Source organism: Scyliorhinus torazame, chromosome 2 (genome assembly GCF_047496885.1).
Source record: "Scyliorhinus torazame isolate Kashiwa2021f chromosome 2, sScyTor2.1, whole genome shotgun sequence".
Classification (NCBI taxonomy): Eukaryota; Metazoa; Chordata; class Chondrichthyes; order Carcharhiniformes; family Scyliorhinidae; genus Scyliorhinus; species Scyliorhinus torazame.
This window is the reverse complement of record NC_092708.1, coordinates 398,017,831-398,036,833: the sequence shown is the minus strand read 5'-3', so window position 1 is coordinate 398,036,833 and position 19,003 is coordinate 398,017,831. Positions and strand designations below refer to the sequence as shown.

Here is a 19,003-nt window from a genome sequence, read left to right as displayed (position 1 = left end):
TGCAAGTTGCCGCGCGGGCCGGGCAGCGCTGCCGGGGGTGTTTCGCCTTCCCGCAGAAATAGCAGCGGGCCCCCCCGGGATGGTCTGGCGTCTTAACCGCGCAAGCCTGTGAGGGAGGGGGGGGGGGGAAGGGGGTTTGTCACGACGGGGGTCCACGGAGCCCAAGGGGCTGCCGCGCGGTCGGGGCCGTAGGCGTGGGCGTTTTGCGAGGCCACATCTAGGGAAGCTGCAATGACCCGTGCCTCTGAGAGTCCTAGCGACTCTTTTTCTAAAAGTCTTTGGCGGATTTGGGGAGAGTACATACCTGCCACAAACGCATCGCGAATTAACATGTCCGTGTGTTCCGTCGCGTTTACCGGCGGGCAGCCGCAGCCCCGTCCCAAAATTAGCAGCGCGGCGTAGAACTCTTCTAGCGATTCTCCGGGGCTTTGCCGTCTCGTTGCGAGTTGGGAGCGTGCGTAGACCTGGTTCACTGGACGAACGTAGACGCTCTTTAGTGCTGCGAACGCCGTCGAGAAATCCTCTGGGTCTTCTATGAGAGGGTAAATTCCCGGGCTTACCCTCGAATGCAGGACCTGCAGTTTCTGGTCTTCTGTGATCCGGCCGGGGGCCGTTCGGAGGTAGGCTTCGAAACAAGTCTGCCAGTGTTTAAAAACTGCTGCCGCGTTCACTGCATGGGGGCTGATCCGCAGGCATTCCGGGGCGATCCTGAGCTCCATAGTCCTTTAAGCATGCTTAATAAATTGTAGCGCACAATGACTTACGAGAGAGACGAATAGAGGTGAAGTCGATGAGGCTTTATTAAGTGTGACTTGTTCCCAGCAGTTCAGCAACAGACTGGAGCTGCGGGGAGAAGCCCAGGTTCTTATACTCCGCCTTCAGGGCGGAGCTAGGGATCAACAGCCAACCAGGACCTGGGATCTGTCAGCCAATAGCATCACGGCTTCACAGTCCCACATGACCCCTAATACATACTACCACACTATCCCCGTGCACGACCTGTCCTGGGAGTGTTTGATGGGGACAGTGTCGAGGGAGCTTTACTCTGTATCTAACCCTGTGCTGTTCCTGTCCTGGGAGTGTTTGATGGGGACAGTGTAGAGGGAGCTTTACTCTGTATCTAACCCCGTGCTGTACCTGTCCTGGGAGGGTTTGATGGGGACAGTGTAGAGGGAGCTTTACTCTGTATCTAACCCCGTGCTGTAACTGTCCTGGGAGTGTTTGATGGGGACCGTGTAGAGGGAGCTTTACTCTGTATCTAACCCCGTGCTGTACCTGTCCTGGGAGTGTTTGATGGGGACAGTGCAGAGGAAGCTTTACTCTGTATCTAACCCCGTGCTGTACCTGTCCTGGGAGTGTTTGATGGTGACAGTGTAGAGGGAGCTTTACTCTGTATCTAACTCCGTGCTGTACCTGTCCTGGGAGTGTTTGATGGGGACAGCGTAGAGGGAGCTTTACTCTGTATCTAACCCAGTGCTGTACCCGTTCTGGGAGTGTTTGATGGGGACAGTGTAGAGGGAGCTTTACTCTGTATCTAACTCCGTGCTGTACCTGTCCTGGGAGTGTTTGATGGGGACAGCGTAGAGGGAGCTTTACTCTGTACCTAACCCCGTGCTGTACCTGTCCTGGGAGTGTTTGATGAGGACAGTGTAGAGGGAGCTTTACTCTGTATCTAACCCCATGCTGTACCTGTCCTGGGAGTGTTTGATGCGGACAGTGTAGAGGGAGCTTTACTCTGTATCTAACTCCGTGATGTACCTGTCCTGGGAGTGTTTGATGGTGACAGTGTAGAGGGAGCTTTACTCTGTATCTAACTCCGTGCTGTACCTGTCCTGGGAGTGTTTGATGGGGACAGCGTAGAGGGAGCTTTACTCTGTATCTAACTCCGTGCTGTACCTGACCTGGGAGTGTTTGATGGGACAGTGTAGAGGGAGCTTTACTCTGTATCTAACCCCGTGCTGTACCTGTCCTGGGAGTGTTTGATGGGGACAGTGTAGAGGGAGCTTTACTCTGTATCTAACCCCATGCTGTACCTGTCCTGGGAGTGTTTGTTGGGGACAGTGTAGAGGGAGCTTTACTCTGTATCTAACCCCGTGCTGTACCTGTCCTGGGAGTGTTTGATGGGGACAGTGTAGAGGGAGCTTTACTCTGTATCTAACCCCGTGCTGTACCTGTCCTGGGAGTGTTTGATGGGGACAGTGTAGAGGGAGCTTTACTCTGTATCTAACCCCGTGCTGTACCTGTCCTGGGAGTGTTTGATGGGGACAGTAACATTTTGTAAATAGACTGATGAAGGTGCATCATTTCTTTCAGGACAAGCTCTTGTCGGAATGTTCTGGAAGCATCCACAGTGTGAGGCGGGAAGCAGGCATTCTGGGAGATGAGATGTCCCAGCAATCAGAGCTCCTGAGAAACGCTCACTCTGACCAGCCAGCACCGGGTAAGGCTTTGCTGGACGAGGCCATAGACTCAACCCCATGGGCCAGTCGCGACTAGCTGTGGAGCTCGTTAACCCCTTGTTCAACAGCTAGAACTCGACAACAACAATTTGCATTTATGTATCTTGGTGTGCTGTTAGGGTGCATGATGACTTTGCGGTTATGGTGTGTGATAACTGTTTGTGGTTATGGTGTGTGATTATTGCAGGTATGGTGTGTGATAGGTGTGTGCGGTTATGGTGTGTGATAACTGTTTGTGGTTATGCTGCGTGATAACTGTGTGGTTATGTTGCGTGATAACTGTGTGTAATTATGGTGCGTGATAACTGTGTAATTATGGTGCGTGATAACTGCCTGGTTATGGTGTGTGATAACTAAGTGTGCAGTTATAGTGTGTGCTATCTGTGTGCGGTTATGGTGCGTGATAACTGTGTGGTTATGGTGCGTGATAACTGTGGTTATGGTGTGTGATAACTGTTTGTGGTTATGGTGCTTGATAACTGTGTGTGGTTATGGTGCGTGATAACTCTGGTTATGGTGCGTGATAACTGTGTGGTTATGGTGCGTGATAACTGTGTGGTTATGGTGCGTGATAACTGCGGTTATGGTGTGTGATAACGGTTTGTGGTTATGGTGCTTGATAACTGTGTGTGGTTATGGTGCGTGATAACTCTGGTTATGGTGCGTGATAACTGTGTGGTTATGGTGCGTGATAACTGTGTGGTTATGGTGCGTGATAACTGCGGTTATGGTGTGTGATAACGGTTTGTGGTTGTGGTGTTTGATAACTGTTGTTATGGTGCGTGATAACTGTGTGGTCATGGTGTGAGATAACAGCTGTTATGGTGTGTGATCAGTGTGTGCGGTTATGGTGTGTGATAACTGTTTGTGGTTATGGTGCGTGATAACTGTGTGTGGTTGTGGTGTGTGATAATTGTTTGTGGTTATGGTGCGCGATAACTGTGTAATTATGGTGTGTGATAACTGCGTGGTTATGGTGAGTGATAACTGCGTGGTTATGGTGAGTGATAACTGCGTGGTTATGGTGAGTGATAACTGCGCATTAGGGTGCGTGATAACTCTGGTTCGGGTGCGTGATAACTGTGGTTATGGTGCATGATAACTGGTAATGGTGCGTGGTAACGGTGGTTAGGGTGCGTGATAGCTGGTTAGGGTGCGTGATAACTGTGGTTATGGTGAGTGATAACTGTGGTTATGGTGCGTGATAACCATATGTGGTTATGGTCTGTGATAACTGTGGTTATGGTGCGTGATAACTGTGTGGTTATGGTGCGTGATAACTGTGTGGTTATGGTGCGTGATAACTGTGTGTGGTTATGGTGTGTGATAACTGTGTGGTTAAGGAGTGTGATAACTGTTTGTGGTTATGGTGCGTCATAACTGTGTAGTTATGGTGCGTGATAACTGTGTGTGGTTATGGTGTATTATAACTGCTGTTATGGTGCGTGATAACTGGTTAAGGTGTGTGATAACTGTTCGTGGTTATGGTGCGTGATAATTGAGTGTGCGGTTATGGTGCATGATAACTGCGGTTATGGTGTGTGATAACTGTGGTTAGGGTGCGTGATAACTGTGTGGTTAGGGTGCCTGCTAACTGTGTGGTTAGGGTGCGTGATAACTGTGTGGTTATGGTGCGTGATAACCGAGTGTGATTATGGTGCGTGATAACTGTGTGGTTATGGTCTGTGATAACTGTGGTTAAGGTGTGTGATAACTGTGTGGTTATGGTGCGTGATAATTGTGTGGTTATGGTGTGTGATAACTGTTTGTGGTTATGGTGTGTGATAACTATGTATGGTTATGGTGTGGGATAACTGTTTGTGGTTATGGTGCTTGATAACTGTGTGGTTATCGTGCGTGATAACTGTGGTTATGGTGCGTGATAACTGTGTGGTTATGGTGCGTGATAACTGTGTGGTCATGGTGTGAGATAACAGCTGTTATGGTGTGTGATCAGTGTGTGTGGTTATGGTGTGTGATAACTGTTTGTGGTTATGGTGCGTGATAACTGTGTGTGGTTGTGGTGTGTGATAACTGTTTGTGGGTATGGTGTGTGATAACTGTGTAATTATGGTGCGTGATAACTGTGTATGGTTAGGGTGCGTGATAACTGTGGTTATGGTGCATGATAACTGGTTATGGAGCGTGGTAACGGTGGTTAGGGTGCGTGATAACTGGTTAGGGTGCGTGATAACTGTGGTTATGGTGCGTGATATCTGTGTGTGGTTATGGTGTGTGATAACTGTGTGTGGTTATGGTGTGTGATAACTGTGTGGTTAGGGTGCATGGTAACTGTGGTTATGGTGCGTGATAACTGTGTGGTTATGGTGCGTGATAACTGGTGCGGTTATGGTGCGTGATAACTGGTGCGGTTATGGTGCGTGATAACTGGTGCGGTTATGGTGCGTGATAACTGGTGCAGTTTTGGTGCGTGATAACTGGTGCGGTTATGGTGCGTGATAACTGGTGCGGTTATGGTGCGTGATAACTGGTGCGGTTATGGTGCGTGATAACTGGTGCGGTTATGGTGCGTGATAACTGGTGCGGTTTTGATGCGTGATAACTGGTGCGGTTATGGTGTGTGATAACTGGTGCGGTTATGGTGCGTGATAACTGGTGCGGTTATGGTGCGTGATAACTGGTGCAGTTATGGTGCGTGATAACTGTGTGTGGTTATGGTGCGTGATAACTGTGTGGTTATGGTGCGTGATAACTGTGTGGTTATGGTGCGTGATAACTGTGTGGTTATGGTGCGTGATAACTGTGTGGTCATGGTGTGAGATAACAGCTGTTATGGTGTGTGATCAGTGTGTGTGGTTATGGTGTGTGATAACTGTTTGTGGTTATGGTGCGTGATAACTGTGTGTGGTTGTGGTGTTTGATAGCTGTTTGTGGGTATGGTGTGTGATATCTGTGTAATTATGGTGCGTGATAACTGCGTGGTTATGGTGCGTGATAACTGTGTATGGTTAGGGTGCGTGATAACTGTGGTTATGGTGCATGATAACTGGTTATGGTGCGTGGTAACTGGTGCGGTTATGGTGCGTGATAACTGGTGCGGTTTTGATGCGTGATAACTGGTGCGGTTATGGTGTGTGATAACTGGTGCGGTTATGGTGTGTGATAACTGGTGCGGTTATGGTGCGTGATAACTGGTGCGGTTATGGTGCGTGATAACTGGTGCGTGATAACTGTGTGTGGTTATGGTGCGTGATAACTGTGTGATTATGGTGCGTGATAACTGTGGTTATGGTGCGTGATAACTGTGTGGTTATGGTGCGTGATAACTGTGTGGTTATGGTGCGTGATAACTGTGGTCATGGTGTGAGATAACAGCTGTTATGGTGTGTGATCAGTGTGTGTGGTTATGGTGTGTGATAACTGTTTGTGGTTATGGTGCGTGATAACTGTGTGTGGTTGTGGTGTTTGATAGCTGTTTGTGGGTATGGTGTGTGATATCTGTGTAATTATGGTGCGTGATAACTGCGTGGTTATGGTGCGTGATAACTGTGTATGGTTAGGGTGCGTGATAACTGTGGTTATGGTGCATGATAACTGGTTATGGTGCGTGGTAACGGTGGTTAGGGTGCGTGATAACTAGTTAGGGTGCGTGATAACTGTGGTTATGGTGCGTGATATCTGTGTGTGGTTATGGTGCGTGATAACTGTGTGTGGTTATGGTGTGTGATAACTGTGTGGTTAGGGTGCATGGTAACTGTGGTTATGGTGCGTGATAACTGGTGCGGTTTTGGTGCGTGATAACTGGTGCGGTTATGGTGCGTGATAACTGGTGCGGTTTTGGTGCGTGATAACTGGTGCAGTTATGGTGCGTGATAACTGGTGCGGTTATGGTGCGTGATAACTGGTGCGGTTATGGTGCGTGATAACTGGTGCGGTTTTGGTGCGTGATAACTGGTGCGGTTATGGTGCGTGATAACTGGTGCGGTTATGGTGCGTGATAACTGGTGCGGTTATGGTGCGTGATAACTGGTGCGGTTATGGTGCGTGATAACTGATGCCGTTATGGTGCGTGATAACTGGTGCGGTTATGGTGCGTAATAACAGTGTATGGTTACGGTGTGTGATACTATGTGTGGTTACGATGCGCGGTTCCTGTGTGGGGTTCCGGTGCGTGGGTGGTTCCGGCGGGTGGGCGGTTCCGGCGGGCGGGCGGTTCCGGCGCGTGGTTGCGGTGGGCGGTTCAGGCTCGCGGGCGGTTCCGGCGGGCGGGCGGTTCCGGTGCGCGGGCGGTTCCGGCGCGTGGTTGCGGCGGGCGGTTCAGGCTCGCGGTTCCGGTGCGCGGGCGGTTCCGGTGGGCGGGCGGTTCCGGCGCGTGGTGTCGGCGGGCGGTTCAGGCTCGCGGGCGGTTCCGGTGCGCGGGCGGTTCCGGTGCGCGGGCGGTTCAGGCTCGCGGGCGGTTCAGGCGCGCGGGCGGTTCCGGTGGGCGGGCGGTTCCGGCGCGTGGTGGCGGCGGGCGGTTCAGGCTCGCGGGCGGTTCCGGCGGGCAGTCGGTTCCGGTGCGCGGGCGGTTACAGTGCACGGTAACAGTGTGCCGTTTTGTGCAGGTATCAGGCGCTGGGATCTGGTCCACGCCCGGGCTCTCTCTGAGGAACTCCTCATCAAGCAGAACCTGCAGCAATGGCAGCTGCTGAACTCTGACCTTGACGATATCTCTACCTGGTTGACCCAGGTTGAGCCGACGTTGAATCAGCCTCAGGAACTGGAGCCTTCAACCGGGCTTTCCACCATCGAGGAGACGCTGCGGAGTCTCCAAGTGAGTATATGCAGCTGTATAACGCTGCACAGTAAACAGTAAATTCTCCACCCACCCCGATTGGTCAGCACCCCACCCCGTCCTCGGGAAACACTGAGTCAGACAATCGTATTGACACAGTGCAGAAGGAAGCCATTCGGCCGATCAAGTCTACACCGACGATTGGGAAGGGCACCCCAGCTAAGCCTACACTGTGCTAACCACTGTGCTACTGTGCTGCCCAGGGGTACGGTGGGCGGCACAGTAGCACAGTGGTTAGCACTGTTGCTTCACAGTGCCAGGATCCCAAGTTCGATTCCCCGCTGGCTCACTGTCTGTGCGGAGTCTACACGTTCTCCCCGTGTCTGCGTGGGTTTCCTCCGGGTGCTCCGGTTTCCTCCCACAAGTCCTGAAAGACGTGCTGTTAGGTGAATTGGACATTCTGAATTCTCCCTCTGTGACCCGAACAGGCACGGAATGTGGTGACTAGGGGCTTTTCACAGTAACTTCACTGCAGTGTTAATGTCCGCCTACTTAGACCACAAGACATAGGAGTGGAAGTAAGGCCATTCGGCCCATCGAGTCCACTCCACCATTCAATCATGGCTGATTTCAACTCCATTTACCCGCTCTCTCTCCATGGCCCTTAATTCCTCGAGAAATCAAGAATTTATCAACTTCTGTCTTAAAGACACTCAACGTCCCGGCCTCCACCGACCTCTGTGGCAATGAATTCCACAGACCCACCACTCTCTGGCTGAAGAAATTTCTCCTCACCTCTGTTCTAAAGTGACTCCCTTTTATTCTAAGGCTGTGCCCCCGGGTCCTAGTCTCCCCTGCTAATGGAAACAACTTCCCTACATCCACCCTATCTAAGCCATTCATTATCTTGTAAGTTTCTGTTAGATCTCCCCTCAACCTCCTAAACTCCAATGAATATAATCCCAGGATCCTCAGACATTCATCGTATGTTAGGCCTACCATTCCTGGGATCATCCGTGTGAATCTCCGCTGGACCCGCTCCACTGCCAATATGTCCTTCCTGAGGTGTGGGGCCCAAAATTGCTCACAGTATTCTAAATGGGGCCTAACTAATGCTTTATAAAGCTTGAGATAAATGACAACATTGCATTTGCTTTCTTAATTACGGACTCAACCTGCAAGTTTACCTTTAGAGAATTCTGGACTAGGACTCCCAAGTCCCTTTGCACTTCAGCATTATGAATTTTGTCACCGTTTAGAAAATAGTCCATGCCTCTATTCTTTTTTCCAAAGTGCAAGACCTCGCACTTGCCCACGTTGAATTTCATCAGCCATTTCTTGGACCACTCTCCTAAACTGTCTAAATCTTTCTGCAGCCTCCCCACCTCCTCAATACTACCTGCCCCTCCACCTATCTTTGTATCATCGGCAAACTTAGCCAGAATGCCCCCAGTCCCGTCATCTAGATCGTTAATATATAAAGAGAACAGCTGTGGCCCCAACACTGAACCCTGCGGGACACCACTCGTCACCGGTCGCCATTCCGAAAAAGAACCTTTTATCCCAACTTGTGACATAAAGATTATAAGAAAGAGGAGCACATCTTCTGCAACTTTGCCCCAGTTGCCCACAGCACCGAATCCCCAATCATCTGCCTTCTCCAGAGCTTCTCCTGAGCCCTAACTGCTTAAAGTCTGCCAATCGCAGCACTTCCACTACTTGGAGCCATATTTTCTTTCTCTGTCTCTCTCTCTGTCTCACTGTCTCTCTCTGTCTCTCTCTATGTCTGTCTCCCTCTGTCTCTCCCTGTCTCTTTCTCTCTCTCTCTCTGTCTCTCTCTCTCTCTCTCTCTCTCTCTCTCTGTCTCTCTCTCTCTCTCTGTCTCCCTCTCTCTGTCTCTCTCTCTCTCTCTCTCTCTCTGTCTCTCTCTATCTGTCTCTCTCTCTGTCTCTCTCTCTCTCTCCTCTCTGTTTGTCTCTCTCTCTCTCCTTCTCTCTGTCTGGCTCTCTCGCTCTCTCTCTCTCTCTCTCTCTCACTGCCTCTCTCCGTCTCAGAGAGGGGGAGAGGCGTAGGGAGGGGAGAGGATTAGGGAGAGGGGAGAGGAGGAGTGAAGGAGTTCCCAAACTCTCAGCCCAGCTGCCAACGTGGAGCAAAAATCAGGGACGGAAAGCGGCCAAAATTGGAGAAGCCCCAAGATTCCGGTGGGGGTGAGGCTGGGGGAGGTTACAGAGATGGGAGGGGGTGTGGCTGGGGGTATTACAGAGATAGGGAGGGAGTGAGGGGAGATTACAGAGATAGGGAGGGAGTGAGGCTGGAGGAGATTACAGGGATAGGGAGGGAGTGAGGCTGAGGGAAATTACTGAGATAGGAAGGGAGTGAGGGGAGATTACAGAGATAGGGAGGGGGTGAGGCTGGAGGAGATTACAGAGATAGGGAGGGAGTGAGGCTGATGGAGATTACAGAGATAGGGAGGGATTGAGGGGAGATTACAGAGATAGGGAGGGAGTGAGGGGAGATTACAGGGATAGGGAGGGAGTGAGGGGAGATTACAGAGATAGGGAGGGGGTGAGGGGAGATTACAGGGATAGTGAGGGAGTGAGGGGAGATTACAGAGATAGGGAGGGGGTGAGGGGAGATTACAGGGATAGTGAGGGAGTGAGGGGAGATTACAGAGATAGGGAGGGGTTGAGGGGAGATTACAGGGATAGGGAGGGAGTGAGGGGAGATTACAGAGATAGGGAGGGGGTGAGGGGAGATAATGGAGATAGGGAGGGGGTGAGGCTGAGGGAGATTACAGAGATAGGGAGGGGGTGAGGCTTAGGGAGATTACAGAGATAGGGAGGGAGTGAGGCTGAGGGAGATTACAGAGATAGGGAGGGGGTGAGGCTGAGGGAGATTACAGAGATAGGGAGGGGGTGAGGCTGAGGGAGATTACAGAGATAGGGAGGGGGTGAAGTTGGGGGAGTTTACAGAGATAGGGAGGGGGTGAGGCTGAGGGAGATTACAGAGATAGGGAGGGGGTGAGGCTGAGGGAGATTACAGAGATAGGGAGGGAGTGAGGGGAGATTACAGAGATAGGGAGGGAGTGAGGCTGGGGGAGATTACAGAGATAGGGAGGGAGTGAGGCTGAGGGAGATTACAGAGATAGGGAGGGGGTGAGGCTGAGGGAGATTACAGAGATAGGGAGGGGATGAGGCTGGGGGAGATTACAGAGATAGGGAGGGAGTGAGGGGAGATTACAGAGATAGGGAGGCAGTGAGGCTGGAGGAGATTACAAAGATAGGGATTGAGGCTGAGGGAAATTACAGAGATAGGGAGGGAGTGAGGCTGAGGGAGATTACAGAGATAGGGAGGGGGGAGGGGAGATTACAGCGATAGGGAGGGGGTGAGGCTGAGGGAGATTACAGAGATAGGGAGGGGTGAGGGGAGAGTACAGAGATAGGGAGGGAGTGAGGCTGAGGGTGATAACAGAGATAGGGAGGGAGTGAGGCTGAGGGAGATTACAGGAATAGGGAGGGAGTGAGGCTGAGGGTGATTACAGAGATAGGGAGGGGGTGAGGGGAGATTACAGAGATATGGAGGGAGTGAGGCTGAGGGAGATTACCGAGATAGGGAGGGGGTGAGGGGAGATTACAGAGATAGGGAGAGGGTGAGGCTGAGGGAGATTACAGAGATAGGGAGGGGGTGAGGCTGAGGGAGATTACAGGAATGGGGAGGGGGTGAGGTTGAGGGCGATTACAGAGATAGGGAGGGGGTGAGGCTGAGGGAGATTACAGAAATAGGGAGGGGGTGAGGCTGAGGGAGATTACAGAGATAGGGAGGGAGTGAGGGGAGATTACAGAGAGAGGGAGGGAGTGAGGCTGGAGGAGATTACAGAGATAGGGAGGGAGTGAGGCTGAGGGAGATTACAGAGATAGGGAGGGGTGAGGCTGAGGGAGATTACAGAGATAGGGAGGGGATGAGGCTGGTGGAGATTACAGAGATAGGGAGGGAGTGAGGGAAGATTACAGAGATAGGGAGGGAGTGAGGCTGGGGGAGATTACAGAGATAGAGAGGGAGTGAGGGGAGATTACAGAGATAGGGACGGAGTGAGGCTGGGGGAGATTACAGAGATAGGGAGGGAGTGAGGCTGAGGGAGATTACAGAGATAGGGAGGGGTGAGGCTGAGGGAGATTACAGAGATAGGGTGGGGATGAGGCTGGTGGAGATTACAGAGATAGGGAGGGAGTGAGGGGAGATTACAGAGATAGGGAGGGAGTGAGGCTGAGGGAGATTACAGAGATAGGGAGGGGTGAGGCTGAGGGAGATTACAGAGATAGGGAGGGGATGAGGCTGGTGGAGATTACAGAGATAGGGAGGGAGTGAGGGGAGATTACAGAGATAGGGAGGGAGTGAGGCTGGGGGAGATTACAGAGATAGGGAGGCAGTGAGGCTGGAGGAGGTTACAAAGATAGGGAGTGAGGCTGAGGGAAATTACAGAGATAGGGATGGAGTGAGGCTGAGGGAGATTACAAAGATAGGGAGGGGGGAGGGGAGATTACAGAGATAGGGAGGGGGTGAGGCTGAGGGAGATTACAGAGATATGGAGGGAGTGAGGCTGAGGGAGATTACAGAGATAGGGAGGGGGTGAGGCTGAGGGAGATTACAGGAATGGGGAGGGGGTGAGGTTGAGGGCGATTACAGAGATAGGGAGGGGGTGAGGCTGAGGGAGATTACAGAAATAGGGAGGGGGTGAGGCTGAGGGAGATTACAGAGATAGGGAGGGAGTGAGGGGAGATTACAGAGAGAGGGAGGGAGTGAGGCTGGAGGAGATTACAGAGATAGGGAGGGAGTGAGGCTGAGGGAGATTACAGAGATAGGGAGGGGTGAGGCTGAGGGAGATTACAGAGATAGGGAGGGGATGAGGCTGGTGGAGATTACAGAGATAGGGAGGGAGTGAGGGAAGATTACAGAGATAGGGAGGGAGTGAGGCTGGGGGAGATTACAGAGATAGAGAGGGAGTGAGGGGAGATTACAGAGATAGGGACGGAGTGAGGCTGGGGGAGATTACAGAGATAGGGAGGGAGTGAGGCTGAGGGAGATTACAGAGATAGGGAGGGGTGAGGCTGAGGGAGATTACAGAGATAGGGAGGGGATGAGGCTGGTGGAGATTACAGAGATAGGGAGGGAGTGAGGGGAGATTACAGAGATAGGGAGGGAGTGAGGCTGAGGGAGATTACAGAGATAGGGAGGGGTGAGGCTGAGGGAGATTACAGATATAGGGAGGGGATGAGGCTGGTGGAGATTACAGAGATAGGGAGGGAGTGAGGGGAGATTACAGAGATAGGGAGGGAGTGAGGCTGGGGGAGATTACAGAGATAGGGAGGCAGTGAGGCTGGAGGAGGTTACAAAGATAGGGAGTGAGGCTGAGGGAAATTACAGAGATAGGGATGGAGTGAGGCTGAGGGAGATTACAAAGATAGGGAGGGGGGAGGGGAGATTACAGAGATAGGGAGGGGGTGAGGCTGAGGGAGATTACAGAGATATGGAGGGAGTGAGGCTGAGGGAGATTACCAAGATAGGGAGGGGGTGAGGGGAGATTACAGAGATAGGGAGGGAGTGAGGCTGGGGGAGATTACAGAGATAGGGAGGGGGTGAAGTTGGGGGAGTTTACAGAGATAGGGAGGGGGTGAGGCTGAGGGAGATTACAGAGATAGGGAGGGGGTGAGGCTGAGGGAGATTACAGAGATAGGGAGGGAGTGAGGGGAGATTACAGAGATAGGGAGGGAGTGAGGCTGGGGGAGATTACAGAGATAGGGAGGGAGTGAGGCTGAGGGAGATTACAGAGATAGGGAGGGGGTGAGGCTGAGGGAGATTACAGAGATAGGGAGGGGATGAGGCTGGGGGAGATTACAGAGATAGGGAGGGAGTGAGGGGAGATTACAGAGATAGGGAGGCAGTGAGGCTGGAGGAGATTACAAAGATAGGGATTGAGGCTGAGGGAAATTACAGAGATAGGGAGGGAGTGAGGCTGAGGGAGATTACAGAGATAGGGAGGGGGGAGGGGAGATTACAGCGATAGGGAGGGGGTGAGGCTGAGGGAGATTACAGAGATAGGGAGGGGTGAGGGGAGAGTACAGAGATAGGGAGGGAGTGAGGCTGAGGGTGATAACAGAGATAGGGAGGGAGTGAGGCTGAGGGAGATTACAGGAATAGGGAGGGAGTGAGGCTGAGGGTGATTACAGAGATAGGGAGGGGGTGAGGGGAGATTACAGAGATATGGAGGGAGTGAGGCTGAGGGAGATTACCGAGATAGGGAGGGGGTGAGGGGAGATTACAGAGATAGGGAGAGGGTGAGGCTGAGGGAGATTACAGAGATAGGGAGGGGGTGAGGCTGAGGGAGATTACAGGAATGGGGAGGGGGTGAGGTTGAGGGCGATTACAGAGATAGGGAGGGGGTGAGGCTGAGGGAGATTACAGAAATAGGGAGGGGGTGAGGCTGAGGGAGATTACAGAGATAGGGAGGGAGTGAGGGGAGATTACAGAGAGAGGGAGGGAGTGAGGCTGGAGGAGATTACAGAGATAGGGAGGGAGTGAGGCTGAGGGAGATTACAGAGATAGGGAGGGGTGAGGCTGAGGGAGATTACAGAGATAGGGAGGGGATGAGGCTGGTGGAGATTACAGAGATAGGGAGGGAGTGAGGGAAGATTACAGAGATAGGGAGGGAGTGAGGCTGGGGGAGATTACAGAGATAGAGAGGGAGTGAGGGGAGATTACAGAGATAGGGACGGAGTGAGGCTGGGGGAGATTACAGAGATAGGGAGGGAGTGAGGCTGAGGGAGATTACAGAGATAGGGAGGGGTGAGGCTGAGGGAGATTACAGAGATAGGGAGGGGATGAGGCTGGTGGAGATTAGAGATAGGGAGGGAGTGAGGGGAGATTACAGAGATAGGGAGGGAGTGAGGCTGAGGGAGATTACAGAGATAGGGAGGGGTGAGGCTGAGGGAGATTACAGAGATAGGGAGGGGATGAGGCTGGTGGAGATTACAGAGATAGGGAGGGAGTGAGGGGAGATTACAGAGATAGGGAGGGAGTGAGGCTGGGGGAGATTACAGAGATAGGGAGGCAGTGAGGCTGGAGGAGGTTACAAAGATAGGGAGTGAGGCTGAGGGAAATTACAGAGATAGGGATGGAGTGAGGCTGAGGGAGATTACAAAGATAGGGAGGGGGAGGGGAGATTACAGAGATAGGGAGGGGGTGAGGCTGAGGGAGATTACAGAGATATGGAGGGAGTGAGGCTGAGGGAGATTACCAAGATAGGGAGGGGGTGAGGGGAGATTACAGAGAAAGGGAGGGGGTGAGGCTGAGGGAGATTACAGAGATAGGGAGGGGGTGAGGCTGAGGGAGATTACAGGAATGGGGAGGGGGTGAGGTTGAAGGAGATTACAGAGATAGGGAGGGGGTGAGGCTGAGGGAGATTACAGAGATAGGGAGGGGGCGAGGCTGGGGGTATTACAGAGATAGGGAGGGAGTGAGGGGAGATTACAGAGATAGGGAGGGAGTGAGGCTGGAGGAGATTACAGGGATAGGGAGGGAGTGAGGCTGGAGGAGATTACAGATTTACGGATGGAGTGAGGGGAGATTACAGAGATAGGGAGGGGGTGAGGCTGGGGGGGATTACAGAGATAGGGAGGGAGTGAGGCTGGAGGAGATTACAGAGATAGGGAGGGGGTGAGGCTGGGGGGGATTACAGAGATAGGGAGGGAGTGAGGGGAGATTACAGAGATAGGGAGGGAGTGAGGCTGCGGGAGATTACAGAGATAGGGAGGGAGTGAGGCTGGAGGAGATTACAGAGATAGAGAGGGAGTGAGGGGAGATTACAGAGATAGGGAGGGAGTGAGGCTGGGGCAGATTACAGAGATAGGGAGGGAGTGAGGCTGAGGGAGATTACAGAGATAGGGAGGGGTGAGGCTGAGGGAGATTACAGAGATAGGGAGGGGATGAGGCTGGTGGAGATTACAGAGATAGGGAGGGAGTGAGGGGAGATTACAGAGATAGGGAGGGAGTGAGGCTGGGGGAGATTACAGAGATAGGGAGGCAGTGAGGCTGGAGGAGGTTACAAAGATAGGGAGTGAGGCTGAGGGAAATTACAGAGATAGGGATGGAGTGAGGCTGAGGGAGATTACAAAGATAGGGAGGGGGAGGGGAGATTACAGAGATAGGGAGGGGGTGAGGCTGAGGGAGATTACAGAGATATGGAGGGAGTGAGGCTGAGGGAGATTACCAAGATAGGGAGGGGGTGAGGGGAGATTACAGAGATAGGGAGGGGGTGAGGCTGAGGGAGATTACAGAGATAGGGAGGGGGTGAGGCTGAGGGAGATTACAGGAATGGGGAGGGGGTGAGGTTGAGGGAGATTACAGAGATATGGAGGGGGTGAGGCTGAGGGAGATTAGAGATAGGGAGGGGGCGAGGCTGGGGGTATTACAGAGATAGGGAGGGAGTGAGGGGAGATTACAGAGATAGGGAGGGAGTGAGGCTGGAGGAGATTACAGGGATAGGGAGGGAGTGAGGCTGGAGGAGATTACAGATTTACGGATGGAGTGAGGGGAGATTACAGAGATAGGGAGGGGGTGAGGCTGGGGGGGATTACAGAGATAGGGAGGGAGTGAGGCTGGAGGAGATTACAGATAGGGAGGGAGTGAGGGGAGATTACAGAGATAGGGAGGGAGTGAGGCTGGGGGAGATTACAGATATAGGGAGGGAGTGAGACTGAGGGAGATTACAGAGATAGGGAGGGGATGAGGCTGAGGGAGATTACAGAGATAGGGAGGGGATGAGGCTGGGGGAGATTACAGAGATAGGGAGGGAGTGAGGGGAGATTACAGAGATAGGGAGGGAGTGAGGCTGGGGTAGATTACAGAGATAGGGAGGCAGTGAGGCTGGAGGAGATTACAAAGATAGGGAGTGAGGCTGAGGGAAATTACAGAGATAGGGAGGGAGTGAGGATGAGGGAGATTACAGAGATAGGGAGGGGGAGGGGAGATTACAGAGATAGGGAGGGGGTGAGGCTGAGGGAGATTACAGAGATAGGGAGGGAATGAGGCTGAGGGAGATTACAGAGATAGGGAGGGGTGAGGGGAGATTACAGAGATAGGGAGGGAGTGAGGCTGAGGGTGATTACAGAGATAGGGAGGGGGTGAGGCTGAGGGAGATTACAGAGATAGGGAGGGGGTGAGGCTGAGGGAGATTACAGAGATAGGGAGGGAGTGAGGGGAGATTACAGAGATAGGGATGGAGTGAGGCTGGGGAGATTACAGAGATAGGGAGGGAGTGAGGCTGAAGGACATTACAGAGATAGGGAGGGGGTGAGGCTGAGATTACATAGATAGGGAGGGGGCGAGGCTGGGGGTATTACAGAGATAGGGAGGGAGTGAGGGGAGATTACAGAGATAGGGAGGGAGTGAGGCTGGGGGGGGGATTACAGAGATAGGGAGGGAGTGAGGCTGGAGGAGATTACAAAGATAGGCAGTGAGGCTGAGGGAGATTACAGAGATAGGGGGGGGTGAGGCTGAGGGAGATTACAGAGATAGGGAGGGAGGGAGGGGAGATTACAGAGATAGGGAGGGGGTGAGGCTGGAGGAGATTACAGAGATAGGGAGGGGGTGAGGCTGAGGGAAATTACTGAGATAGGAAGGGAGTGAGGGGAGATTACAGAGATAGGGAGGGGGTGAGGCTGGAGGAGATTACAGAGATAGGGAGGGAGTGAGGCTGATGGAGATTACAGAGATAGGGTAGCAGTGAGGGGAGATTACAGAGATAGGGAGGGAGTGAGGGGAGATTACAGGGATAGGGAGGGAGTGAGGGGAGATTACAGAGATAGGGAGGGGGTGAGGGGAGATTACAGGGATAGTGAGGGAGTGAGGGGAGATTACAGAGATAGGGAGGAAATGAGGCTGAGGGAGATTACAGAGATAGGGAGGAAATGAGGCTGAGGGAGATTACAGAGATAGGGAGGGGTGAGGGGAGAGTACAGAGATAGGGAGGGTGTGAGGCTGAGGGTGATAACAGAGATAGGGAGGGAGTGAGGCTGAGGGAGATTACAGGAATAGGGAGGGAGTGAGGCTGAGGGTGATTACAGAGATAGGGAGGGGGTGAGGGGAGATTACAGAGATATATGGAGGGAGTGAGGCTGAGGGAGATTACCGAGATAGGGAGGGGGTGAGGGGAGATTACAGAGATAGGGAGAGGGTGAGGCTGAGGGAGATTACAGAGATAGGGAGGGGGTGAGGCTGAGGGAGATTACAGGAATGGGGAGGGGGTGAGGTTGAGGGAGATTACAGAGATAGGGAGGGGGTGAGGCTGAGGGAGATTACAGAAATAGGGAGGGGGTGAGGCTGAGGGAGATTACAGAGATAGGGAGGGAGTGAGGGGAGATTACAGAGAGAGGGAGGGAGTGAGGCTGGGGGAGATTACAGAGATAGGGAGGGAGTGAGGCTGGAGGAGATTACAGAGATAGAGAGGGAGTGAGGCTGGGGGAGATTACAGAGATAGGGAGGGAGTGAGGCTGGAGGAGATTACAGAGATAGAGAGGGAGTGAGGGGAGATTACAGAGATAGGGAGGGAGTGAGGCTGGGGGAGATTACAGAGATAGGAAGGGGTGAGGCTGAGGGAGATTACAGAGATAGGGAGGGGATGAGGCTGGTGGAGATTACAGAGATAGGGAGGGAGTGAGGGGAGATTACAGAGATAGGGATGGAGTGAGGCTGAGGGAGATTACAGAGATATGGAGGGAGTGAGGCTGAGGGAGATTACCAAGATAGGGAGGGGGTGAGGGGAGATTACAGAGATAGGGAGGGGGTGATGCTGAGGGAGATTACAGAGATATGGAGGGAGTGAGGCTGAGGGAGATTACCAAGATAGGGAGGGGGTGAGGGGAGATTACAGAGATAGGGAGGGGGTGAGGCTGAGGGAGATTACAGAGATAGGGAGGGGGTGAGGGGAGATTACAGGGATAGGGAGGGAGTGAGGGGAGATTACAGAGATAGGGAGTGGGTGAGGGGAGATTACAGGGATAGTGAGGGAGTGAGGGGAGATTACAGAGATAGGGAGGGGGTGAGGGGAGATTACAGGGATAGTGAGGGAGTGAGGGGAGATTACAGAGATAGGGATGGGTTGAGGGGAGATTACAGGGATAGGGAGGGAGTGAGGGGAGATTACAGAGATAGGGAGGGGGTGAGGGTAGATAATGGAGATAGGGAGGGGGTGAGGCTGAGGGAGATTACAGAGATAGGGAGGGGGTGAGGCTTAGGGAGATTACAGAGATAGGGAGGGAGTGAGGCTGAGGGAGATTACAGAGATAGGGAGGGGGTGAGGCTGAGGGAGATTACAGAGATAGGGAGGGGGTGAGGCTGAGGGAGATTACAGAGATAGGGAGGGGGTGAAGTTGGGGGAGTTTACAGAGATAGGGAGGGGGTGAGGCTGAGGGAGATTACAGAGATAGGGAGGGAGTGAGGGGAGATTACAGAGATAGGGAGGGAGTGAGGCTGGGGGAGATTACAGAGATAGGGAGGGAGTGAGGCTGAGGGAGATTACAGAGATAGGGAGGGGGTGAGGCTGAGGGAGATTACAGAGATAGGGAGGGGATGAGGCTGGGGGAGATTACAGAGATAGGGAGGGAGTGAGGGGAGATTACAGAGATAGGGAGGCAGTGAGGCTGGAGGAGATTACAAAGATAGGGATTGAGGCTGAGGGAAATTACAGAGATAGGGAGGGAGTGAGGCTGAGGGAGATTACAGAGATAGGGAGGGGGGAGGGGAGATTACAGCGAAA

General features: G+C 52.8%; 1 protein-coding gene across 1 annotated transcript in view; it reads left to right on the top strand.

The window, feature by feature from the left end:
- The window catches only part of LOC140407704 (nesprin-2-like), a 273,730-nt gene that overhangs the window by 134,375 nt on the left and 120,352 nt on the right, over nucleotides 1–19,003 (top strand). The window contains exons 28-29 of the mRNA XM_072495012.1: nucleotides 2,314–2,440; nucleotides 7,025–7,233. Coding sequence (XP_072351113.1) covers nucleotides 2,314–2,440; nucleotides 7,025–7,233 — 336 coding nt within the window. The remainder of the gene's footprint in view (nucleotides 1–2,313; nucleotides 2,441–7,024; nucleotides 7,234–19,003) is intronic.